Source organism: Meleagris gallopavo, chromosome 9 (genome assembly GCF_905368555.1).
Source record: "Meleagris gallopavo chromosome 9, MGAL_WU_HG_1.1, whole genome shotgun sequence".
Lineage (NCBI taxonomy): Eukaryota > Metazoa > Chordata > Aves > Galliformes > Phasianidae > Meleagris > Meleagris gallopavo.
Genome location: NC_139412.1, coordinates 10,874,831 through 10,900,891, shown reverse-complemented (window position 1 = coordinate 10,900,891; position 26,061 = coordinate 10,874,831). Strand labels below are relative to the sequence as shown.

General features: G+C 47.8%; 2 protein-coding genes across 2 annotated transcripts; both read left to right on the top strand.

Moving 5' to 3' along the window:
* Positions 1–680: 680 nt before the first annotated feature.
* On the top strand, positions 681–15,857 carry TMLHE (trimethyllysine hydroxylase, epsilon). The gene is made up of 8 exons (XM_010715303.4): positions 681–913; positions 4,194–4,366; positions 5,755–5,931; positions 6,671–6,950; positions 7,979–8,098; positions 10,905–11,141; positions 11,806–11,944; positions 13,014–15,857. Exons 2-8 carry the CDS (start codon positions 4,195–4,197, stop codon positions 13,143–13,145), a joined length of 1,257 nt encoding a protein of 418 aa, XP_010713605.1. The 5' UTR covers positions 681–913; position 4,194; the 3' UTR covers positions 13,146–15,857.
* A 4,733-nt stretch (positions 15,858–20,590) lies between these two features.
* Positions 20,591–25,697, top strand: LOC104912190 (uncharacterized). Its single transcript, XM_085230759.1, has 6 exons — positions 20,591–20,944; positions 21,123–21,530; positions 22,841–23,248; positions 23,765–23,869; positions 24,526–24,563; positions 25,137–25,697. The coding sequence occupies exons 1-6, from the start codon at positions 20,884–20,886 to the stop codon at positions 25,338–25,340; spliced, it is 1,224 nt and encodes a 407-aa protein (XP_085086885.1). The 5' UTR covers positions 20,591–20,883; the 3' UTR covers positions 25,341–25,697.
* The last annotated feature ends 364 nt before the right edge of the window (positions 25,698–26,061 follow it).

Below are 26,061 nucleotides of genomic sequence, written 5' to 3'. Positions count from 1 at the left end.
AGAAAGAAGGCTCGGAATGCCTTAATTTTGGAAAGCCATGGGTGAAAAGCCATGCGAGTGCGGATACGGTGCAAGGGGTCAGCGCTGCTCAGGCTGCGTCCCATGTTGGGACAGGGCTGTGCGGTGCTGCGGGCTGTGTCACCGCTGCTGAAACCGTGTGCTATCCCACGAAGTGACATCTCGGAGAGAAACAAGCTCGGCAGCTCCGGTACCACCACTCTGCCGCACTCTGCCGCCTGCGGGCCCGCACTGTCGAGCGGCTCCGCGAGCAGAGCAGCCGAAGCGTTCAGCATCGCAGCCCGCCCTCAGGAGCTGCTCTGCGGCAGGACGGAAGGACCCGACGGCTGCTATAGGCGGGACGAGGCGGCCCTCCAGCGGCCGGACCGGCACCTCCGCCTGCCTCGCACCTCCCTAAGCGCCCCACACGCGATCTGTTGCTTCTCAGTGTGAAAATCTGCAGGTGTTACCCCCAAAACCTGGGCCTCCACCCCGCCCACTCCTCCGACCGCGAGCCCAACCCGCAGCCTCGGAACCCGGCGCCGTCGGACCGACTCAGAACACTGCGCACGCGCGATCAGCGCCCTGCGGTGACTCTCTATCCCGCAACGCTCCTCTCTATGGTCTCTCGGCGGAGCGCTCTGTTGTTCTATCCGCCCCCGCCAGCGGCGCTCTCCGCACTTCAGGCTCGCTCTACGGCGGGAGCCTTTCTATCACAGCCCTCTCCTCTCTGTGCCCGGAGGCTTTTTGCTCTCAGGTCTTCCTAGCTCTCTATGGTGTGCGGCGCTCTGCACCCCGGCCTCCCACCTATTTATCGCCTCGCTTTCTCCGGCTGTTGGCGTTGAACGCGGCACTGCGGGGAGCAGCGCGGAGCCCCGCAGGCACGGCGCGCAGCTCCGCCCGGCCGCGTCCCCAGGTACCGCTGAGGCACGCGGAGCGATTCGGTAACGGGGTTCCGCTCTCTGCGGCCGTCCGCGAGTCTTCTGCGAGAGGCTTTGCTGCGGGGCTGGGCTGGGGTTGGTGCTCTGCTCCTGCCTCGATGGTCGCGTGGGGTTTGGGTTCGTCTTCCAAAGGAGGTAGAAATGAGAGATGTGGCAGCTGCAGGCCGCTGTCCTCCTCCTGGAAGCGTTTTGCTGAGAGCGGGCTGCAGCTGTGGGTTGGTGTGGTTCTTTTTTTTTGCTTTTTTTTTTTCCCGTAGATATGTATTTATAGATGAGAATATTTGGTTTCTGCTTGTTTTCCAGCTCGGTGTATCTGTTTGCTCAAGGTAAAGTTGCAGCTCTTTATCTAAGAGCTTTGAAAAGCACAGCTCGTTACTGCAGATGCTGATTGCATTGGCAGTGATGAAACCACGGAAGGTCGGGCAGTCCCTGTGATCACAGACCCTGAGGGAAGCCTGCTGGACACACGAGGCCCGCGCTTCTTTCCTCCCGCTCTCACTGTGTTTCTCTCGTCTTTACTCTCCCCAGAGCCCTGTGCTGTGCTTCTGATCACAATATATTTGAGTTTTCTGCCTTTCCTTCAGCTCTGCCGTGGGTTCTGTGCGTGCTCCTGTCTCTCATTCACCAGCTGGTGGATTCTTGGATAAGTTGAGCCAAACATTATTGCGTATAATGCCTGCACGGGGTCTCGTCTTCCTTTGGCAGAGGGGCAGGGTTGGAAATTGAAGATCTCTCATATCTCAAAGTCCGCTTGCCTTCACGTGAAGGGTAGTTTAGTGTCCTTTCCTTCCTCCTGCCTGTCCTTTGTGAATTTAAAGGGAAATGTGGTCTTGGGACCTTGCAGCTGCTGCATTTCACAGGTACTCAGGTAAGGTGTGTATGATGTAGGCAACATAAAGATCAGAAGTGCAGAGGGAGGTAAACAGGAGGACTGGAGGAGAGAGTTATCTGTTCGTATAATTAATTCCAGCCAGGAGAGTGTTGTTAGCTTTTGTTAAACAAGCTCAAAGGCAAAATATAAATTCTCCCTAATTTTACAGATTTTTTTCATGTGTTCGACTCCTCTCAGTTTTAATGTCGTTTGGAAGGTTTAATTTATGGCTTCTCTCAGCTGTTTGTGGTGTCTGCTTCCAGGAAGAACAGCAGAGAAGCAAGAGGTCTCAGTGATTAGATTAAATATCTGGGTCACTTACCATTACCTGTGTTTATTCTCTGGTAAGTTTTGATACTGGAAAAAGACAGAGATAAAAAAGAACATGTGCAGAAAGAGATAACTACAGCTGGAGCTGCCTCAGGCAGGGGCCACTTTCTAAATGGATTTATGGATGAGCTTTTCCTATCAGTTGTGTCCAGTGCGAGGAGATATCAGCCGTGTGCAAACAACGTCCTTTTTTTTATCCTCTCTGTTGGTGGATATTCTTGAGATCCAAAAGCCTAAATGGAGTGAGTCATTTTTCTTTCACAAAGCATAGTCTTCAAGTAACGTGAGTGTTAACACTTGGTTTAGTGAGTTAACTCATTTCTTTAAAGTTTGTAAACCCAATAATTGTTATTGGTGACTCCTGGTTCTCTGTAGATCTTCTTTCAGGTTTCCTTCACTTAGTCATTATGTATCGAATTTGGCTAATTCCTTTTCCTATATTCAGTTTGTAAAGCATTCTTGCAAAACTTAGCATTGGCATAACTAGATGCCAGATTATTTCTGCAAAACTGACTTTCTGGTGCACAGTTTGTCTGCAGGAAGCTGGAGATTCTCAGGATGCTGCAGCTCAGTCAGCATCTAGAAGGAGATCCAGGAGCTTTGCAGGGCACAAGATCAGTTAGCAGAGATCTTGCTGTCTGCAGGTGTCAGGCAGAAAGCAAGGAGCAGCCAGCGCTCATCTACCTGGCACGCAGAGCAAAATAGAGCTGCTAACCTGAATCCAGCTGATTTGCAAGACAGCCAGATTCAATGCAGCCTGCTGAGGATGGCATATTGCATTTTAGCAGCCACAGAAATCAGAACCATCTTTCTGCAGCTCTGAAACTGTCAGTGAGTGGTACACGGGCTGAAGCCAAGCACCTTACACAAGTCAGTGAGTTGCATCTTAATCTCAAACTGCATTATCTTTATAAAACAGTTTCTACTTTTTTCACATTCAGCAAATTTTCTGGGAATATCTTCCTCTGTGCTGATTTTACTGTTCTTATTAACTTTCACCATTTCTGCACTAAGTCACCTATGAGGTGGAGGAGCAGGTTAGACAGCCGAGGCACCAATGTCTGTACACTTCAGATAAGAAAATGAAGGCAAATCAGAAAAGCAGGATAAGAAATTCTTTCTGTGCCTGTGTCTGTTCAGTGATACTGCATTTTGATGTGCTTCAGATCAAAGCATTGTTAAAATTCTGTTGGATTTAGGCCTGACATCCAGAACTTGATGAGCACAAGACAGAGTGCTTAGTGTGGCTTTGGCTTCACGTCTTAAAACTTGCAGGATTTTGCTTTTGTTCATCGTCCTGAATTGTCGTTATGAACCAACCTCTGGAATTCACCTTCTCATCTCTGGTCAAAAGTTAACCATGGCTGGTTACTCTTCCATGCTTGCTGTGTCCTTTGGCAGTAGAAGTTCTTCCTCCTTATTGTTCTGCATACTTTTTCTAGAACTGACCTAATTACTTGATTCCTCTATTACTTGCTTTCCTAAGCATGGTCACTTTTCTCCACTTCCCTGATGATTACAGTTCTGTCCAGCAAGGGGGAATTCAGCTTGGGGAAGACCAGAGAAAAGACAAGTCTTGCTGCAGATAAGATTTTGCCAGTGTTTTGTAAATGGTTTTGAACACCCAGCTGTCTCTTCTGGAAGTGCTTTACCTGATAAATCTCAGGATCTTATCTATTTCTCCTCAGGACAATTTTCTGCTGGAGTTTATGTTGATCACAAAACAGACAAAATGTCCTTGTTTCTCCTCCTATTTCCAACTGATGTTCTGTGATTGGATTAGCTTATTTGTTTTAAAAATTCATTACCTGCTCTAATGCTGAATTCCCTGCTGTTTCCATTACACTCAGTTTTAGGGTTTTTTTTAGGAGTTTTCACTTGCTGTCTTCATTGTCTTCGATAGCGGTGGTGTCTACGAAAGTGTTCACTGTAGCTGACCTAAGCAAGGGTACAGCACCCAATTTCATGGAGTAGGCTGCATGCTCTACATGTTTATACCCAGAACAACAGTACAGCTGACTCACTTTGTTCTCCTCCTTCTCCTGGCTGTTCAGGATGTGGTGCCGGAGGCTGGCGTGCCTGCTCAGTGTGCCTTGCCAACACACCAGACATCACTTGCTGGGGCTGTCCTGCGGCAGGAGGACCTTCACAGCTGCTGTGGCTCGCTGGCATCACACAGCCCCAGAGTCCCTCAGCTGTGCCTGGCAGTTACACGGTGATCATTTAGGTAGGTGTGTGCTTTTAAGCCTGTTTTTGGGTCTCTGGGGGAAGAGGAGCAAGATTTTCCTGAGTTTGTTTTCCCGGTAGTGATTCCCTTCTGAAACAACCCTTGTTTTTTAGAGAGATGTGTGCTGGAATTGGCGTTTTGTGTTCCTTTGGGAATTCCCAAAGGCAGGATGGAGCAGGTTTGTTTGCTGGCAGTAAGTCTTTTATAATAAATGAGGCAGTACTAACTTGAAAAGTAAGTGATTCCTGAGCTGTTGTTGCAGCTGAACCTTGCCCTGTCTGCCAGTTGTTCGTTATGTCTTGCAGATGGGATGGCTGGTTCAGTGTATGTCCCAGCTCTCTGCCTTGTCCTTACTTGCAGGTTTTCCTTAAAACAGCAATCTTTGAAACAGAGTAGGTTAGAGCAGGCTTGTAGGCAACCTGTTCGTGTGTCTGGATAGCATGAGCAAGCCTTTTTGGTGTAAGTTGTTCCTCCCTGTGAGAATGCTGAAGGGAAAAGCAAGGAATGAGTGCCTTTGTGTGAAGTAAAACAGTTATAAATGCAGTCTAAGGTCAATTTGTCCTTTGTTTTTTGGGGGGTGGGTTTTTTGTTTGTTTTTTTTTTTTTTTTTGGACTCAGCTTAGTAACTGAGACACATTTCTCCATGGTCTTTGTCACCTGCAGCTGTCCAGCCTCTGCCTTGTGATGTCTGCTGAGGCTGGTTAGAAGGTGTTGCTATTCTAGAGTCTCTTGTAAGCCTGTCTCAAAAAGGAACTGCTTAATATTTTATCCAACACAGTGGCCCTCTGAGAGAGAATATTGTTTTACCACATAGATACTTGGATTTCAAAGCTGGGCAGGAAGGGCTCTCCTACTGCCTCTGCCAGCTCTGATTTCCCTCTAAAGGACTTTGAGTATTCCTAAGCTTTCTCTGGAGGGAGCAAGAAGGTCAGGACTTGAATAAGTGGGATTTAGAGGTCGTAATGTTGTTTGTAATGTGTGTTTAGTTTAGAATATTTGGCTGGTTCTTACCTGTGCTTGTGCAATGAGATCTGCAGCTACACGGGCACGGGGAACCTTGTTATGTACAGCAGCCTCTGGGTAGCTCTGAATTTACTACCCATAGAAGAGAGAAGATAGACATGTTTGTCAACTGTACTGCTTCCTGTTGCAGGGTGAGACTGACTGTGGACGTAGTAAGACAGGAGACCATGGCAAAATCACTGCCAGTGACGCTCTTCACTTGAGATCTTTTGCCTGGTCATCATGCGATAAGCTAATTTGCACAAACAGCTGCTAAGTCTAACAGGCTCTGTATCTTCTATAAGTAGGTCATAACCTGTAGGCTCTGTGTTTTTTTTCCTCACTGTTCACACCAATGCACCTTCTGTGCCCGTGACTTCTGGCAGAGCTCAGGTATGCAAACACCTTGATGCGCTTCGATTTCGTCTGGCTGCGGGACCACTGCCGCTCAGCTTCCTGCTACAACGCCAAGACAAACCAGCGCAGCTTGGACACAGCTAGTGTGGACCTCAGCATCAGGCCCAAGGCTGTCCGAGTGGATGAGACCACGCTTTTCCTCACGTGTGAGTACCAAAGCACCTGCACCCTGTCTGTCAACGAGCAGCCCTGGTTGGAGAGTGAGGCTGGCTGATAGATCCCACTCCTAAGGCTGTCCCTTCCCAGGAAACCTTATCTCTAAATCAGGAGCTGCTCTGAGAGGAGGCTTAGCTGTAAGCAGATTTTAAACACTGCTGTTCTGAGTAGGGCTGTTTCTGTAAACATAACTCAGTCTTATTTATGTCTGTTTTTTCCCCTCCTTGCATTCTCTCTCGGTTAGAGGTGTGTGCATCTCCAGCATCTGTGTAGTTTACTGCAGGAATGTGGCAGCAGTGCAAATAGTGAACATATCAAGAACTGGTTTGCTTTTTCTTTACTCTGCTTTATTTGAACTGATGTCCCTTATCAGAATTCATATCTTGTGTCCTTTCTCCCTGCTGCTTTCTTCCTTTTGCTGCAGTTTGCTTTCGTCTATGGTTCCTTCATTTATGGTCTAGTCATCAGTGCTTTGCTTTTCCATGGAGTCCTGTCACTTGAGAGCAAAACTACTGAAATAGAAACACTGGGCTCTGAATTTGGAGTTGCTGGCAATACTTTTAGTACTTTAGTGGTCTAAATCGAATACATTCTTTTCTCTTGATACCAGCCAAAATACGATGTTGTTAGGCAAAATAAGAAGAGTAAGGACTGTCCTAAGTTGATGGTTGCACTGGCTGTGATTTCAGGATGTTCATTGCAATGACTGGCTCTCCTCCTGTGTCACAGGGCCGGATGGACATGTTACACGGTATGGGCTGCAGTGGCTGGTGAAGAACAGCTACGAGGGGCAGAAGCAGCAGGTCATGCACCCACGGATCCTCTGGAATGCAGAAATCTACCGGCAAGCCCAGGTCCCCTCTGTTGACTGCCGAAGTTTCCTGGAGACGGACGAGGGGCTGAAGGAGTTCCTGCAAAACTTCCTTCTGTATGGGATTGCTTTTGTTGAGAATGTCACTCCCACCAAAGAGGACACACAAATCTTAGCGGAAAGGATCAGTTTAATCAGGTAACTAGTAGTTCCCCAGGAAGACCACAGACAGCTTTGTAGAACTGTGAATGATAGACTGTTATTTCCTTTTTGTATAGAAAGGTGCTGCCCTTGTATTGTGCACTGTTGCATGTTCTGCACACAAAGGATCTGGGTCTTCTGCAGTCTCTGGCCGGGCCACAATGGACAGAGATGGATATTGCACAGTGGGATCTGGCTCCTTTTTGGGGGGCAGCTAGGGTTATTAGGTTAGAGCTGCCTCTGGAGCATACAGTGACTTTTGTGATAGTGGGACTCTGCACAGAGAGGAGTAACTGAAGGAAGTAGCCTGTCTGGGAAGACTTGAGCTTTGCAAGGAGAGAGATTTCCTGTTGTGACTTGAAAGGTTAAGAGGGCAGCCCTGGCCCTGGGAGCCAAGGGAGATCAAAAACAATTTGTAGCTCTTGCTAAAGAAAAATACTGGGAAACGTTTCTTCTGTGTTTGTTTAAAACCACCAATAACATGGCAAGCCTGGGTTTGAGGTTTCAAGTTTTATCCAAGTTGCAGAAACAACTTAACTTGCCTTCAACCATTAGAAGAGATGGGATTCCTATTTCTGTTGATGAATAGCCACTCCAAATAGAAATTAAGGGCTCTGAGGAATATCCATCCCACATTTTCCTCCAGATCTTTAGCCTCATCCTGTAGCCCTTGAGTATTGCTTGTGTCTTCTCGGTCCTTCCTTTCTCTAGACTCTGCCACGCACGTTACAGGGAGGGGTCAGTGAAAACTCCAGATCTTCTTAAGAAAGAAGGGAATTGTACCCACAGTGGGTACATACAAAGGCTAGCTGCGCTCCGGTAATTTCTGATGTTGCTCAGTCTTTCCATGATTTGGCTGGGATTCATCTTTGGAGTAAAAGGAAGATCTGTATTTGTGGAGGAGAAGTAAGACTTGCTCTGTATGTGAGATGGGCGAGAGTGACCTCAAAGTGCAAGAGAGGATCTGTTGTACAACAATACTGATCCCTGCAGCACTCAGTGATAACTGCCTACCTCTTTTGCAGGGAGACCATCTATGGCAGAATGTGGTACTTCACCTCTGATTTCTCCCGGGGCGACACTGCCTACACAAAACTGGCTCTGGATCGGCACACTGACACGACCTACTTCCAGGAGCCCTGCGGGTATGTGCTGCTGCTGGTTCACAGACACTCAGCACAGAAGGCAGGAGTGATTCACAGTGATGCAGTTTAGACTTGATTGTTTCCAGTACTGTTGATGTGATGTAATGTTGCTAGTCACACAGTAATTCTGGATCCTGCTTGATTCCTTTGAAGTGAGGTAGTCTGTAGATGCCCTGTGTTTGAAACTCACAGGTCTTCCAGAATGCAGGCAATGAAAGAGGTTTTTAAGCTTCAGCTTAATTGTGCTGACATGGGCGAGCCCTCCTTGTCCACATCAGCACTGTGTTTCACTGTCAGAGTGCTCCTAGTGGTAGCCTCTGGGGAAGGAGGGAGCAGTCTGTCTTGGCACAACCTGCACTATCTGCTTCTGCCCTCCCCAGCTGCATGAGTGGCACCAGAGGTATGTGCTGCCCTTCTGTCTGCCCTCTGCAGATGCTCTGCTTCAGACTGGTTGGGATTTGTATTTTGGCAGTAATGCAACCCTGTAGGAAGGGCTAATCTAGCCCTTCAAAGTTTACACTTGTCTGTGCTTTAAACATTAAAAAAAAAAAGTTTGTAGCTGTAACATTTCCCAAATGCAAGTCTGCAGACTGCTTTTCCAGTATAGCCTATGGGCCACAAGTTCTGTACCCAGTTGGAGAAAGAAAGGCAGCAGCCCTGATCATGGTTCACACTGAAGCACAGAAGGCTTAATTTCATGTGTAATTTTTTTTTGTTTGTTTGTTTGCTTTCATCTCAGTCAAGATGGAAGTCATGAAAAGGCCCTGGGGTTGAACTGATGGAAGCATGGTGATTTTGTAGGACTACAGAGGCCAGAAGTCATCTTGTCCAAGCCTCCTGCCTTATAGTATGATTAGCTTTTCCTAATGAGGCTGTTCCTAATGAGTTCCTGAGCATTGTAATGGGAAGGTTTTGTTAGGCAGACCTGGTAAGACAGGTGTGGACCAAGTCATGTGAGGTGTTCTGGCTGAAAGTGGATTTCAGAGCAGCTCACTTAAAGCAGGAAAAGTAGTGCTACCAAGGAGGCACCTGCTTGCCTGTCCCCAGCCTAGCACAGAGTTTTTGGGTGGCAACATTTGTTCTGAAGCAGCTAGGTGTCAGAAGCAAGGTAAGCAGTTTCGAGTGTGCTCTGTGTAGCTAGAAGTATATTTGTATAAAACTGAAATCCTGCCATGTGCAGGTCGGCTTGTTTCCAGTGAACAGTGGACTGTAGAAACCACGTGCTTTCGTGGCTTGTGCAGTTACCTGCTTGCTTGACTTGCTCTAAGAGCTCACAGAATCTCCTCAGCAACTAAATAAAAATTAATTAGTAATCAGAGCTTCAGCCTACAGTTGTCCTTTAATTGAACTGCTTATTGTGAGAACTGCAGAGCTCATCAGCTATTTCTGTACCTTTCATTTGGATAGGTATATTCTAGTCTGCAGCAAAATGAAACGTATCAAGCCATGGCAGTGTGGACTAGGCTAGTGGGCTAACTAATGCTTGCAAACTGTAGCTATGCAGGTAAAACATGAATTTCTGGCTTTCCTGAGCACATATCTCTGCCAGAAATCCTTTCTCAGACTGTTGGAGGCTTATTCTGAAATGTTTTAAGCACTTTAAACTGTCTTTGACCTGCTTCTAAAGGAAGTGAGGTGTTTTTCAGGAAAGACATGTTTATTTGAATGTCTGCTTTCCCCACTGCATTGGGTAAAATCAACCAGATCTAACAAGTCTCAAGTTAAATTACTACAAAGGATAGAGGAGAGAAAATCCCCAAGACACAGGAGAGTGTACAGTATTATCTCACTTACCAGGCAGCGAAGAACTTAGTGCCCTGAGCTGCAGGAGGAGACTATTGCCTTGAAAGCACAGAGCCATGAGGAGTTGGGCAACCTGTGCTCCTGAACTTGCGGACTGACTTGCTGTAATTATTCTGATCCTTCTGTGGATATAAAGGACAATTGGAGTCCATGTGAGAAGGTACTGGTGAGGCTGTAGTTAGGAGCATCTGCCAAATTACTTGCTGTGGGGTGGGGTTAAGAGGCCTCAAAGGAAGATCAGGAGATAAAGGCTGCCCTGAAAGGTTACATTTTGATTTTCTGATAAGTGAAGTTGATACACTGTGAAAACTGACTGTATGTGACTCAAGGCAGCTCCTAGCCATGTAATACAAGGTCTGACATGCTTGGATGAAGGGAAGAAAGAAACTTCAGAAATTTCAAAAAAGAATAAAAGCTGTTCAGCTGAATTGGGCAGCTTCCTGCTAGGGAGGGATATCCTAATATGGAAGCTTCTCATTCTAGGACTCTGCTCCAGGCTTCCCAGGGGATTTTTGACATACTGTCACATGGCTTGTCTTGACTAGCTGTGGGAGACCAAGATGCATATGCATTCATATAAGAGCGTAGTACCACCAGCATGTCTTTAACTGCACTCTTGTTCTGAGTTATTCTAGTGGTCAGTTTTATGTTTCACACCTCTTTGTCCTATTGCCTGAATGGACCTTGGGTGTCACATACCACACACCACTTGAAGTTTCCTAGCCTCGTGTCTTTTGGTTTAGGAGACTCTGTAGACAGCAGCCCTCTTCTAGGAAAGCAAAATATATGAGAGCTAAAGATACAGCAAGTAGAACTGCTTCTTGCTGGGCTGTCTTCATTCCCTGTCAGGTTTTAGTGAAATAAATTGTTGTGAGACACTTGTCAGTAATAGCAGTAGAGAGAGGTGTTGCACCTATCTGCATTTGTCTGGGTCCCCAAGGAGTGCATTTTCTTGACGGGACAGGCAGCTGAAGTCTTTCCCCTTGTGCTCTCACCCATGCAGCATCCAAGTGTTTCACTGCCTCAAGCATGAGGGGACAGGAGGACGTACACTGCTGGTGGATGGCTTCTATGCAGCGGAGCAGGTTCTCCGGCAAGCACCTGATCAGTTTGAGCTGCTAAGTAAGGTGCCACTGAAGCACGAGTACATTGAGAACGTGGGAGATTGTCACAACCACATGATCGGAGTTGGGCCAGTCCTCAACGTCTATCCCTGGAACAATGAGCTTTACCTGATCAGGTAACATCAGAATGAAGATGGGGAGGAGATGGGGTTGGACAGACTGTAGTGATTAACTGTCCAGAAGACAGCTTCAACAGAAAACCATTGCATGTTTTGGGGAGGGTGGGGTGGAGACCACAAAACACCATGCATTTCCTTTTGGGCTTTGCAGTGTTGTTTTCAAGAAAGTGTAAGAACCACTGCTGCTCTTTTGAAGTTCCAGCTTGGCTTAGCACTAACTGGTCTGCAATTTTATTCTGAAAAACCCTTAGTCCTGTCTGTAGCTGGTGCACCTGTTGCAGCCTGCCTCTGTTTAGAGCCTGGCCCTTCCTTAATAGTGTGAAGCTACTGGCTGACCAGACAGCTAACTTCTAGATTGTTTCTTAGAAGGAAAGAAGTTTTTAATATCTCAGTGTTGATGGGCTTCTCTTTCCTTCCCACCATTTTCTCCACTGCTCAGAAAGTGCAGGGCATCCTTCTGTGAAAAGCAGCAAAAACTGTGTTAGATTTAACAGTGAACTCCTCCTTGCTCCGAGTGTTTGCTGCATAACCTCTCTACTCGTCACTATTGCCTCCTTTAATACTGACTAGTCTTATGGCTCCTGAGCTTCCCTCTAGAAACATGTGGCTGCACTGTGCTCATGGGACCACATAAGCGATCTTTTCTCTTCTTTATTTCTAGATACAATAACTATGACCGCGCAGTCATCAACACTGTGCCTTATGATGTTGTGAATCGTTGGTACACTGCTCACCGCACACTCACCACTGAGCTCAGGAGACCAGAAAATGAATTGTGGGTCAAACTGAAGCCAGGCAAGGTAAAACTTTGGAGTTGGAGGCTTGTGTGTTTGGTACAGGCAGGGGAGCAGGATGCTCCTATGGATGTGCAGGCCTGTTGCCACTGAATCTAATGCTTCACTCCTTGTACTGCAGCTCTTTTCAGCTGTTTTTGTGTGCTTTGTAGTCTAGTACTGGCCTCTACTGTATGTGTACTTACTGTTGTGAAAGAATATTAGCTTCCAGACAAGGTGGAAGTAATTAATTCAAAAGATCTTTCCAGTTACTCTGAATGAGGACCTTCAGAGGCAGGAAGGCTGGGAGCAATTAGTGCTCAGCCTGTGACTTCTTCCAGAAGCAGAATATCTTTTAATGGAAGCATGAAGAGCACATGTGGGAGGCCAAATTTACTTCTGTTTTGAGGTTATATTTGAATCCTAGCATTGTTAGTGAATTACAGGAGGTCTGGGAATCTCCTCAGTGTCCCAGAAATGCCTTAGCACATCTTGGTGTGAAGAGAATAAAAGCTCTGCCCTAAGTTGGAAAGGCTGGGTGCAGTTTTAGAAAAGCTAGAGCTGCAGTTGTAGACTTAGAGGTGTTACAGAGTATGTTTTCATCTACCAGCTGTGCCTGCTTGAAAAAGTTTTTATTCCTGCAGGGCCTATATTCAGTTTGGGCCCCAAAAATGAAAGTGAAGCAGAAGTATTCATATCAGAAAGCTCCAGCACCTCTCTGTTCTCAAGGATGTCTGGGGAAATGACCTTAGAGGCTGATGATGGCCGTTTTCTGTTGTTTGTGAACTATGACCCAACATTTTTTGCAAAAAAAAAAATAATAAAAAAAATCAGAAGTACATTGCTAGGTGTTTTACACTATGGTTAGTAGCAGAGCTGCTGGCATCAGGTGCAACATACGTACTACATCACATCAAAAATCCACTTGTAGTCTCATGTGCTGTGTCTGACAGTGTTGAACTGGGAGGGTCAGACAGACGGTGGTGCATTCCTACCTACTCTTCCAGAAAGGGATCTCCAGGACCTGTCACGTCACAGGGTCCCGGCTCGGTGTGGTGCTCACCCTGTTCTGTTGGCCTTTCTTCTTCCCATGCAGGCGCTGTTCATAGATAACTGGCGTGTCCTGCATGGGCGGGAAGCATTCACGGGGTACCGCCAGCTGTGTGGCTGCTACCTGACAAGAGATGATGTGCTCAACACCGCACGCCTGCTGGGACTGCAAGCTTAGCCTGGGTCATCTGCTGTGCAGAGGCAGACAGAGCTCCACGCCGTGCTGGTGGGTCACCACAACCATGTTGCACATACCTCAGACACCTCCGCCCTCTCTGAGCAGTTCTCTCTCTGCCTGTGTGGGAGAGGGAGCAGGTGGAAGCCAAAGGTTATGGGAGCTTTATGGGACTGTATTCTGCCTTTTTCTGAGCTTGGTCAGCTCTCGCTGTCTGTGCACTCAGCCTGGTCTTTTCAGCCAGCCGCTTTGTCTCAGCTCCAGTGAACTGGTGCTAATCACACTCTGCGAAGTGCTCCTCCAATCAAGTGCCTTCAGAATCCGAAATCTGTTTCTCCCTGTTGTTTGGCCTTTTTTGTTACCATATTTGTTTTTTTGGCGTAACAGAGCAGAATGGATATATCTGGGATCTTGTTTCAGCTCAGGCCAGATGCCTTCTAGAGAAAAAGGAACACTATTCATTGAACGTGCCACTACTTAAATTGAGGGTTTTGGCATGTATTTGTGACTTCCTTCCCCTTAAACAAGCTGTCTACCCCTGTCTGATGGGCTCTGGTACAAGCAGTGCTGTTTGAGAGTTGGCCTGGAAAGCCAAGCTCATATACTTAAGGTACCTCTAAAGGTTTACGTAGACAGAAAGGGGAAAGTAGTGAGATCTGCACATTGGAAAGGAGAGGTGGCTTTGGATGAGGAGTGTGCTTCTCACATTTTCTTCAGTAATGTAATGTTGAACTAGTGGTCTGTCTGCCTGTTATGCTGTACTTCAGCCGAGAGTGAAGGATCATCAGCTACAGTGTCTGACACGTTTCCCACTCTGCTCTTCTGGCTTTCTTGAAGAAGGAATTTTTGTTAGAGCATCTTTACACGCTGCTGGATGAGGCTGACTATTTTTTCCACCAGATTTTCCTGCATATGAAGGTAATGAACACAGAGGTATCTTTCAACTCCTGGTAGCAGGAAGGTAAATTTATAGAGCGGCACACTGAACAACCACAGTGGAAATCTCTTTTCAGGTTTTATTTTTAATTCTTCCATATTTTTGGGAGGTATTTGCTCTGCTCTGACTGGACCCTAAAACATGGTCCTGTTCACTTCTGGCTTTCATGTATGAGAAAGATGCTGTTATGCCTAAGGTATAAATGGGGTGCAGATGCCAAACCTGCTGCCTTCGTTTAATCTAAATATTGAATGTATACATCTTAGTGTTGGGAAGCACTCTTTAAAAGCTCCTGTTCCTGTGGACTGAGCTAACTTATGCTGTCATTTGCAGTGAGCCACTACTCCATCAGGAGTTGAAAGGGTTTCAGTGTGAAGGCTGATGGGAAGCTGTGTATCAGAGGATACATAAAGAAGTGAAACGTGAGCAATGGCAGCGGGCTTGAAGGTGAGCTGGCTTCTGTCAAGTGTGTCTCCCAAGGCTTGTGAACAGCCTCAGACATAGGCAGGCACTTGACACCTATAGGCTAAGTCAGTGGGTTCCTCAAGCAGCCTGCCTCATGCATTGCTTCTATTATTTCTTTTCCAAATATTTGGTTTAAAGGTTCTCCATAGATGCCAGTTACACCAGCATAACTTAAGTGTGAAGCTTTGCAGATCTTCATTAACCACACAGAAGTAGCAAACCCCTGTGGTTACATGTTCTTCTCACACAACCCATCTCACATGCTCCAGGGTTGCTCCACTTTGTATGTCTGGGAGAAGCTGTGACCTGGAACATGTTAGGGAGAGGTCATGACAAAATCATTTCTGTGTGTTAATTGACCCTGGGAGGGAGACAGAGGAACCTGATCAGTATTTCAGGACATGTCAGAGATTTCTGAGCTCCTCTTGTCTCCTTGTGCCCCCAGAATCAGAGTGAAAGCACTTGGGTTAATGTGGGACTCATCCCTTAGTTGCTGAAATGAGCTTTACTTCCCATTTTTATCAGCTGCAAGCCAAAAATCTGCCACTACTCTCAGCTGGAGAGTACAGGGCTATGGCTAGCACGAGGGAGAACTGACTCAAAATATATTGACAATTGTAGTGATACAGGTGCCTTTCTGATGAAGAATGTGGTGATTGTAGCTCTGTCTCCCACTGAGCAGTGTGGAGCTGCCAAGAGCTGTGGTCTTCAGCCACCAGATTCCTCTTTGAGCCATTTCCAAGCCAGCACACTCCTTGAGGTGATCATGTAATGTGTTTTGGGGGGAAATTTTTTGCCATAAATGTAGCAGAAACACATTTCCTTATAGGTGTTGTTCAATTCAGTTTAGCCATTTCATAAGAAAATGGGGAGGGAGCTTTGTTTAATCTTGTGCTCCACCTCTTCCTCACTTCCCAAATGGACTGAGTTGTTCCTCGGCATCTTGTGATCATCAAGGCTTTATTTGTAGAAACAGGGCTTCTTGGCAACTGCAGTCTGTCTGATATGGACATCTGTTGTGTCGTGTTATGGAACAGGTGGTTTGCTGTAATGGTATCAGATCAATTTTTGTAATTAAGCTTTACCAGTTCTTTCAGCTAATAAATGATGAACTGCTTTTTTCTCCCTCCCGCTACACAAGGGCTCCACTGTATGTGTTTTTAAAACATTTCCCAAAAGTAAAAAATGAAGTGATGATGTAATAAATGAATTATAAAGTGGTCAGGTTAACAAGATGTCTGTGCCTAGCAATCATGAATTTGATAAGTGCATTACCCATCAAAGTTGGAATAAATCTGAGAAGGGTAAATCAATTCATTGCCTTTGGCTTTTTGTCATTCATTCTTTGCACTGGCCACACGGTGGCAGAAGATGCACGGAATAGCATGAAAAATCTATTAAAAACTCAGCATCAAGTCATATCCACCTGTGGCTGTAGGGCTGGTGCTGATTCTGTCTCTTCTGCAGTGCTACATCCGTTTCTCTTGAAAAGCTCAGGGACTGCTGGTCAAACATCTGTAAGACAATGGATATCTTTAAAGAGCAGCAGGACATGATGTACATTGTACTAAAGGTGATGGTGAAGGGAGCAGAGATGTTGTGAGGACACACAGAGGGGATTTGAGGGAGCGTGGAGAAAGATGGGTTGGATTTGAAGGTGTGGGGAGGAGGAAGGGATCTGATCTAAGCATAGGCTAGGGGGAAATAGAGCTCATCAGGTGACTGTTGGAAGGCAACATCTATCCTGAGGCCCTCAGTTCCCACCCATGTGTGTCCCAGACTCACAGTTTGGTTCCCAGGGGCCAGCTCTCCCTAACCTTGTGTACCTGAAGATTCCCAAATTGCACGTGCACCTTCATTTATCTCTGCTTGCCCTCTGGTCTCTTCTAATGCTTCCTTTTGCCCTGCAGTGCTCCCCTGTGTCCTCTTTTGGAGTCTTGTCCCCTTGGAATCATTCAGGTCTGACGAGACTTCAGTCCTTCAGTGAAACCAAGGTCTGCTCCTGGAAAATCTCTTTTGTTTCTGCACTTGCCATGCTCAAATTCTCAACCAGGCTGAAAAATGTTTATGTTGTTATCTGCTCCTTTCTTTCCTTTTTGGATATATGAAACACAAGCTATTTTAGTAGGCTCCTTCAGCTAACTAAACTGAAAAGATATTACAGTTAGCAATTATCTTAATTCAACACTAGTTCAAACCAGAACTATCAGGATCATGCAGACAGGAATGGATTTTCTGTGGAAGTGGGAAAATATGAAGTCACAGGGGGGAAAAAAACACATTGACAAATGGTAGAGGGGAAATTTTTTGTCATTGACCTCTGAGACATGCAGGAAGGGTGGAATGTGTTTGTAGCATGCAAAAAATAATGTGCAGACTACACAGTAAGCATTACGATAACCAACTATCCGTGAAATGTTTCCCTTCACCTCCTGCTGTACATATGTTCTGTTGGTTTTTAAGTAATCTGTAGCAACATGGATGTCTCTGATTTCGTAACTCAGAGCAGCAGCATGTGAGTAGTCTCTCTTCAGTGGGCCCTTTGTACCTGTTAATTTTGCTGCGTGTCTCTTTTCACCCTTTTCTGTTAGAATTTTGAAGACCTCTTTAGACAGAGAAATTATTTTTAATTTATGGATGCGCTGCTAATGGGAAACATCCATTTCCAGTTCACTATTGAAAGCATAGATCTAATGTTAAGCAAAACAAATTCATTTCGACCTAAAGAGCATGACAGCCCTCCTTTAACATCCCAAGTTAATTGTATGGCATGGTGTAGTGTAATTGCTTACAATAGAAAAGCTCAGAGGAATGATTTGGGAAGGAAGGGATAATTCTGCGTGAAGAGTGACACCAACCTATCCCCACACTTCAACTGCATGAGACAGTTGTATCTATTCCTCTGTCAAAATTGTTTTTCCCTTCAGCTTCTAAATACAGTGATAAATTCTAAGTGACGAAGTCCCAGACATAACTCAGGTAGTAGGACTGACCTGCCCTTTTATACACTGTTCTGCTTCCCCAGTGTATGTTCTTCATGGGTTCCTTCTGTTCTTATTATCCCATGTGGCATTGGAAAGGGTCCTTGTCCACACACCTCTAAAGAAGCAGATGCTCTCCTTCCACACTCCACATCTCTGGAGTGAATTGCCTTTTTTTTTTTTTTTCCCATTTCTTAATATATAGTTAAAAATATGTATAGATCAGTAGTACAGGTTGCAACATGTGAAGAAACAAATGAGAAGAATGAATTCACAGAATCATTAGAGTTGGAAAAGACCTCTAAGATCACCAGGTCCAACTCTCACTCCATCCCCACCATGTTCACTAACCTATGGCACTCAGTGCCACATCTCCATGTTTCTTGAGCACTTCCAAGGACGGTGACTCTGTGACCTCCTTTGGCAGTCTGTTCCAGTGCCTTGCTACTCTTTCTGACAAGAAATTCTTCCAAATATCCAACCTGAACCTCCCCTGGTGCAATTTGAGGCCATCACCTCTCATCCTATCGCTGTTACCTGGGAAGAGGCCAACCCCCATCTCACTACAGCATCCTTTCAGGCAGTTGTAGAGAGTGGTAAAGTCTTCCCTGAGCTCTTAGGGAACTCTGAAAGCCCGTGAGAGGTGGCTCTAATGATCAGGGTTTGGTCTGAATTTCATACTGTGATGGCTTGCAGCAGTATGTAGATTTACTGAGGAGATGGAAAAAGATGGGGAGAGAGGACAGCAGGTTTTCTGCTCTGTCCCCAGTGCTTACATGTCATAGTGTGTGCAGTCAGCCCTTCAATTCTTGACTTCAAGCCCAAGGCAGGAAGCTGAAGCAGGAGTGTGCTGTGGTTAGCATGGGCTCTCAGAGGGCTGTGGTCAACATCACCCTGATGAAAGATGCGATGCTGCTCACAAAGGGCTTTGCATCTTATCCCACCACATCTCATCACAGGAAGTAGCTGCTGCCTGCTGCCTGTGATGGTGAAGTGTTTGAGCAGATGGGCTGCTGCATCGGCAAAGTCTTCTGCTCCCCTCCAGCTGTTGGGGCAGATGAAGCCTTTGCACGGACAGATGAAACATTATTTGATTAAGAGGGAAATGTAAGCTTTGCTTGATCCTAAAATTGGCCAAGCTCAGCTCCCAGAGCTTGCACTGTCACCTCAATCACCAAGCGAGAAACACCCCTTGGGTGCAGCACAGTGAACAGGAACAGGATTTGACCCATCTGTTCATTCATTTCCCGACACTGTTTTCTTTATGTCATGTTCTTAAATACCTGCAGAAAGCTGGCAAAAATGATTTCATCTGCATGTTAATATGAAGTACACATTGAGCCAATACTGATGCTTTTTTTCAGAGATACACAAGAACGGGCTAAGTTATCTTCCTGCAAAGGTTTAGGGAGGGAATAAATTAGTGTATTTTGAATTAACAGATTATGTGTGCTCAAGCCCTTGAGGTCTTCCAGTTTAGCTCGTATGGAAAAGCTCACATGCTCCACTGGCTGAGCTGCCCAAACACTGCCTGAAGGCCCAAGCAAGGCTTTGCATCTCCAAATCTGCAGCAAATCAGCTGGACAGAGAATACACATGGGTTTTTCCTACTCTACTTTTCAGATTTAATTTTGATACAAGTAGATTGCACATGTATCTGCAACTATGGTATGAAAGTTGCAAGCATACTTGTACGCTGCAAATGTCGCTGTCACCATCATTTTCATCTGACTTCTTTGGCACCAGCCCTCCATCCTCCCCAGTGAAGACCTCTGACTCATCCTTACCCATCCAGCACCCCCTGTTCTGACTGCACCCAGCACTGAGCTTCAGCCCTAGCTGTGCCCAGAGCACATTTTCCTCCTGAGCTTCTCATCAATGACATAACAAGTCTTACAGCAAGGGTCATGCTACAGTCTGCATCTGCAATGTGATTTTAGCTATGCAAAAGCTGTGGTTGAAAAGTACCAACAAGCAGTGCAATGGTGAAGATGGGGCAGGACCTGTTACCCCGAGCATACCCCAAACCCACGGAGATCACATGCGACCTGAAGTGCAGGAGGAAGTCCCAAAACTTGTGATGAATCTTGAAAATCTATGAACAAAGAGCTGGGTTCTGTGAAGGTGTGAAGGGGTGTGAATTTTCTGATTGTCACTGAAGAGTTGTTCTTTGAGCTGTGGCTTTGAAGTCCCCCATCACAACTTCCCATATTTCCTTCCCAGATGAGTGACCCAACCAAGTGAGAATCATAGCCTAGTGCTGCATATCCAACTCTTGGACACAGCAAATCACTACCATTGCCCAAGAGACATTGAGAATGGAAGAAAAAGAGGTGTGAAGTGGGTACTGCATGCTGAGGGCGGGATCACCACGGAGATCTAGTCAGGTCTTCCAGCCAGGAGTAGGAGGTGCCCTTGAACTTTGTGGAGATGACCGTCCCTCCTGGGCCAAGCCTTTCACACCATGTTGGATCTCCACGGAGAAGACCAAGCCCTGGTCTGACGAGGAGACTGCTCTGATTTCTGCTACCTGGGCGCCAGCAACCAAGGCAGTCTCATTAAAAAATGTGAATATTCTCATCACGTGAGATATAATAGAACTGTAGAATCATGGAATAGTTTTAGTTGGAAGGAACCTTAAAGAGCATGTGTTTCCAACCCCCTTGCTTGGCAGGCACACCTTCCATATCCATGCATCTTCCTCACCTGTCACAAAGGCTGAATTGTGGAAGAAATCCATGCAGTGAAATAAATGGAGAAGGATGGAGGCCATCTCCTGTGGTCCTGATCATCAAAGCCATATGGTCAGGACTCCAAACCAATCTATTTCACCTACATACCACAGGCTTTGAAACAGAGCTGGTGGTTCTGGACTTGCATCTTAGACCAACCATTCTGGAGAAGACTCTTGGGTCTTTTCCTTGTGCTTACTGACAGCCTGACTCTTCCTCTCTGCCTAAAAGGGGGAAGTTTTTCTCTTGCTCCTGAGAGGTTCTTTCATCTGCCCGTGGAAACCGATGTTATTTATAGTTCCTAAAAATAAAAATCCTCATTAATTCCCATTTTCTGTTTATCAGTGCGTTACGCTTTCTTCAACTCCTTTAAAGCACGGAGCCTTGTTCTTGGTGCTCACAGTTTGAAGGAAGTGTGGTTTAGACCCTGCTCACTTCCATTGGGGTCCTCCTGTCACCTGGGATTCCCCCACACAACACGCAGTGCCCGTGGCCTCCCCTCTGCACTTACACGCACAGGAAGGAGCCCGGTCTCACCCACCCGCAGCGAACCCGAACGGCGCAGAAGGGCTGAGCCAGAGCCGCTGACTTCCTCCTGGGCCGGGAGAGCACGGCAGCCGCAGGAGATGTGCCGCGGGCGGCGCTGCTGGGGCCTCGGCTCCCTCCTGCTGCTGCTGCTGCTGCTGGGTGAGTCGCGGCTGGGTTCGCTGCAGGCTGCAGCCGGTGCCGGGCTGGCTGTGAAGCCAAGGGCCGGCATCGGGCGCGTGGCTGCTGGGCGAGGGGCGGTGGGAGATGGGGTGCTGCGAGCACCGGGTGCTGAGATTGGGGCTGAATGGCTGCTGAGCTGCCTCCTCCTGCTCTGCAGGCCAAAACCTGGCTCTTCTCATCGACATCCCGCAGGATGCCGTCAGTGGCACCGTGGGGCAGTCCGTGCTCCTGCCCGTCTCCTACAGACTCAACAACTCCTCTGGCTTCCCACTGTCAATTCGGTGGAAGTTTGGGAACACCTCACAAGTGATCACCACCTGCACGGTGCACAACTGCTTCCTGGATGTTTGGGGAGCTCCCAAGAAATGCTCTGCAGTAATTTTCCCTCACCCCTCATACAAGCACCGCATTGAGGTCTTCCCTGAGAACGCATCCCTGCTGCTGCAGGACCTGCAGCTCAGTGACAGCGGGGTGTACAGCATTGACTTCCCACAGCAAACACAAAGCAGGCGGATCACCCTGGCCGTGCACAAGCAGCACGTTTCCACTGAGCATCCTGACAGAGGTAAGTGCCCGTGTGCCTGGACAGACTCCTCCTGTGTTCCCCCTGCAGAATGCCTGCTCTCCTTGCACAGCCTGGGGACAGCAGAGATGTCTCTGGGGCAGAAGGCTGTCTCCAGCAGCCACTTCTCCTCTGTCCTTCCACAGGCACAGAGCGAGGAGCAGGAGGTACAGCTGCACACATCCCTTGCTACAGCCTCGGAGCCTGCTACTGCTTCATCCTGCTGCTCCTGCAGCTGCTTTTCCACCTGCTGTGCCTGCGGGGCGGCCACCAGCAGCAGAGCTGACCTGGAGAAACGTGAGGCTGCTGCTGGGGAGAAGAGAGCTGGCGAGCGGGAGCAGACAGAGCTGGCACCTCAGGACACAGCAGTGCCCAGGCACAATGAGTGTGCTCAGCAGTGCCTCAGGCTGTTTTTCCTGACACCAGTCCCTGTGCTGGAGAAACCCAGGCGTCCACAAGCACCTGTCCCTGCCTGCAGAGTGCAACCACTTCCCCACTCATATTCCCCCACCATTAAGTGACTCCTCCTGTGGACAAATAAACGTCCCTTCCTCCACCAAATCTGTCTCTCAAGTGCCTGATGTGAGGCTGCAGCATCATCTGAAAAAGTCCCAAAGCTAGAGGTGGGAGCCAGTTTCCCAAAGCTTCTGGCCTGCCGTGGGTGGTGGTGGCACGTCGGGCTGGGGCTCAGGGCCCAGAGGCTGATGTGCAGGGCAGGAGATGGGTGGCTTCTGAGGCTGAAGGAGGGCAGAGGGTCAGCATGGGCAGCACCAACAAGTTCCGGCCTCAGCCACGAGCCGCAGCCTCGGCTCCTGCTCCAGCTCCAGCACAGGAGCGCCCAGAGGTTCCCGCGGGCTCCTGCTCTCTTCCACTGGGATCTGCCCGGCCTCGGGGTCCTCCTGTCACCTGGGATTCCCCCACACAACACGCAGTGCCCGTGGCCTCCCCTCTGCACTTACACGCACAGGAAGGAGCCCGGTCTCACCCACCCGCAGCGAACCCGAACGGTGCAGAAGGGCTGAGCCAGAGCCGTTGACTTCCTCCTGGGCCAGGAGAGCACGGCAGCCGCAGGAGATGTGCCGCGGGCGGCGCTGCTGGGGCCTCGGCTCCCTCCTGCTGCTGCTGCTGCTGCTGGGTGAGTCGCGGCTGGGTTCGCTGCAGGCTGCAGCCGGTGCCGGGCTGGCTGTGAAGCCAAGGGCCGGCATCGGGCGCGTGGCTGCTGGGCGAGGGGCGGTGGGAGATGGGGTGCTGCGAGCACCGGGTGCTGAGATTGGGGCTGAATGGCTGCTGAGCTGCCTCCTCCTGCTCTGCAGGCCAAAACCTGGCTCTTCTCATCGACATCCCGCAGGATGCCGTCAGTGGCACCGTGGGGCAGTCCGTGCTCCTGCCCGTCTCCTACAGACTCAACAACTCCTCTTGCTTCCCACTGTCAATTCGGTGGAAGTTTGGGAACAGCTCACAAGTGATCATCACCTGCTCGGTGCACAACTGCTCCCTGGATGTTTGGGGAGCTCCCAAGAAATGCTCTGCAGTAATTTTCCCTCACCCCTCATACAAGCACCGCATTGAGGTCTTCCCTGAGAACGCATCCCTGCTGCTGCGGGACCTGCAGCTCAGTGACAGCGGGGTGTACAGCATTGCCTTCCCACAGCAAACACAAAGCAGGCAGATCACCCTGGCCGTGCACAAGCAGCACGTTTCCACTGAGCATCCTGACAGAGGTAAGTGCACGTGTGCCTGGTCAGATTCCTCCAGCAATGTCCAGTACATGGGAGCATCAGGCACGGGCTGCAATTTGGGTCATGTTTCTATTGGGATGAACTACTGCAGCCAAGGGAGAATTTCCAGGCGTATCACAACTATTGCTGGTTGTGCTGCTCTTTTGTAGGAGGAAAACCACCTTGTTCTACTCTGCCTGCTAAATTAGAAGTATAAGAGCTTCTTGTACATGCAGCTGGTTGTCTTGTCTTTGTGTGAAATGAATGGCTGCAGAAGGGAGAGATGGGCTCAGAAAATGAAACACTGGGTCTGAGTCCTGTGCCTGAGGCAATCCACTATTTGCTGGGTTTAATAGGGTGCTTGCAGATAAATCAGTAGCCACAGAGGCTGTGAAACATACGCCAAATATTCTTCTTTCACTTTGGTGCCAGCAAAGAAAATTATCTCTGCTGTGGTATCTGCCACCCCCGCATTCCTTTGGGAAGCACTCACAGCAGCTGTTATCTTCCAAACACCAGGCACCAAGGCCACCAAGGCCCAAGACTACTATTACTACATAATTGGAGTTTGCTCCCTTATCGGCCTCTTTCTGCTGCTCCTGGTCCTCTGCATACGGCGGCGAGGTAGGTAGATTTGTTCCTACATTTCTCCCTTTGGGGCTGCACTTCTGGGGATGTTCCTGGGGGATAAAGGCAGTGGAGGGCTCTTCTCACCAAACTATTCCTTCCCTAAGAGCTCCTTAGATGTGCCCCTCCTCCGTTCGTAAAAGGTTCCAAGTTTGTGATGCAGCTTAACGAAGCAGAAGTACAGCACGGGCAGTTGTGGTGGTTTTCTGCACAACTTTGCATGTTTTAGTGCTGATAACAGAACTGAGATACAGCATTACATCTAATCCATAAAAGAGGTACAATTGATGGACTCAGAAATGCAGCCTCTGAGCGTGGCTGTGATTATTTTGTTGTAGACACCTTAAAACTCCAGCTGGGGAGAATATCCTGGGGTGTGTCCACTTGAAAATAAACCTGCAAGATGCAGGTCTCCGCAGCTTCCATCAACACCATCACCCCTGAGGATGGAAGGAAATGCATTAGTTTCCAAGTGGGAGATTTCACTTGTACTTGGGTAAAATAGCCACAGAAATCTCCATCTTGACGACAAAATCCATGTCAGCCCCTGGTGAAAGTGCCAACAGTGTACCTCTGGGTCCTCAGGGCTTGGGGAGAGGGAGGGCACAGCACATCTGTGTGTCTGTCAGGTACTAAAACTCTCTTTTTCTCAGGTGCATTGTGGAAGATGAGAACCATTACACAGCAGCAGGTACAGGAAAATCTTCTGAAAGCTCCTTGGGTAAATGCTAACTGCTGGCTTCAGTATGATGCACTGAGCTGCAGGAATAGGTTGCTGAATATAAAATTAGGAAGTTAATTCAGTGCTGTCAGAGTAAGTTGTGAAGTGCCTGCCCTTCCCCCAGCTGCACAGTTCCCCTTTGCCTCCTTCCCAGAGCCCAAAGGAGCTGTTTTTAGGGATCTGAGAAGCTTGAAGACAGCTTTGACCAACAGCAGCATCGAGGAAGGATGGTTACATGCAGAGAAATATGGAGGCAGTATTTCTTCCCTGATTGCCAGCCTTGTGAATTTATGTTCAGAATGTCTTTGGGGTCCATGTGGGCCATCTAGGGACTCAGCTCATGCAGGGTTCCACCTGTGAGAAATAAAACCCACAGGAAGATTCAAAGGAAACAAATAGGAAACATGAGAGCAGGACTGCCTCAGCTGTGCAGGCCGTGTTTCATGTAGGACCTGGCTTTGTCTGAAAGGTCCTTGGGTAAAATGCATGTGGTCAGCAGCTCTGGATCCCTTCTAATCCCAGCACCTTTGGTGTTTTCTCCAGGCCTCAAACACAGAGGATATCCACATGGAAAACACCGTGGTAGGGGACATGGCAACAATTTATGCCACAGTTGGAGAAGACTTTGAAGGGACAAAGCCAAGAGCATTACCAGAGACTCTCTACACATCCGTAAACTTCCCTCAACTGCCTTCTGCTTCGGCTTCGAACTTTGCAGGAAATAGATGTGCAGCAGAGCCAAGGTGATGCTGTTGCCACTCCGTCCCTTGTGATCAGACCTTTGGTGAGCCCCCTCGTGCCCATGGAGTGTTTAAGTGCTTGGAGCAACTTATGGAAATGCATTAGCTTGCCCCAAACCGCAGTTTCTCTTGAATTTGAGGAATGATCTGCTTTTAGTTTTATCTTGAGATTTCCGGAGAGCACAGAGACGCTGAATGCAAGAGAAAGATGCCTAAAGCAAAGGCAAAACAGTTCACCCATGAGAAGCTCGCTGCCAGAGACATGCCTTAATTTGAGGGGTGATGGAGAACATTGAATGTATTTCAGTCGTGCATCCCAGGGTCCCTTACCAATTGCTTGTCATATTAAAAGAATGTACAAAGATCTTTGGACCTGGTGTCCTTGTTTTTATGAGTATGCTAAGTAATACTTGAACAGACCCTTTCTGAAATAAACTTTGCTCAACCTTGGGGTCCCACAGCAGTAGCATTTTAGGGTCTCTACAAAATGCAGTGAGAACATGGATAATTTTGTTCCTCTCTGGGTTTCATGGAAAACTAGATAATGTACTGAAACTTGGGGCCCCATCAGTAATAAATGGACATTAGGACTGGGTAAGAGTGCTAGGCATCTCCCAACCACAACCAGGCTTGGAGACAGCACAGAAGCTGTCTGCTGCTGCCTCCCTCCCATTTGAGTGCTCCTCTGTTGTCTGGGATAATGTTCAAGAGGGATGACAATGGTAATG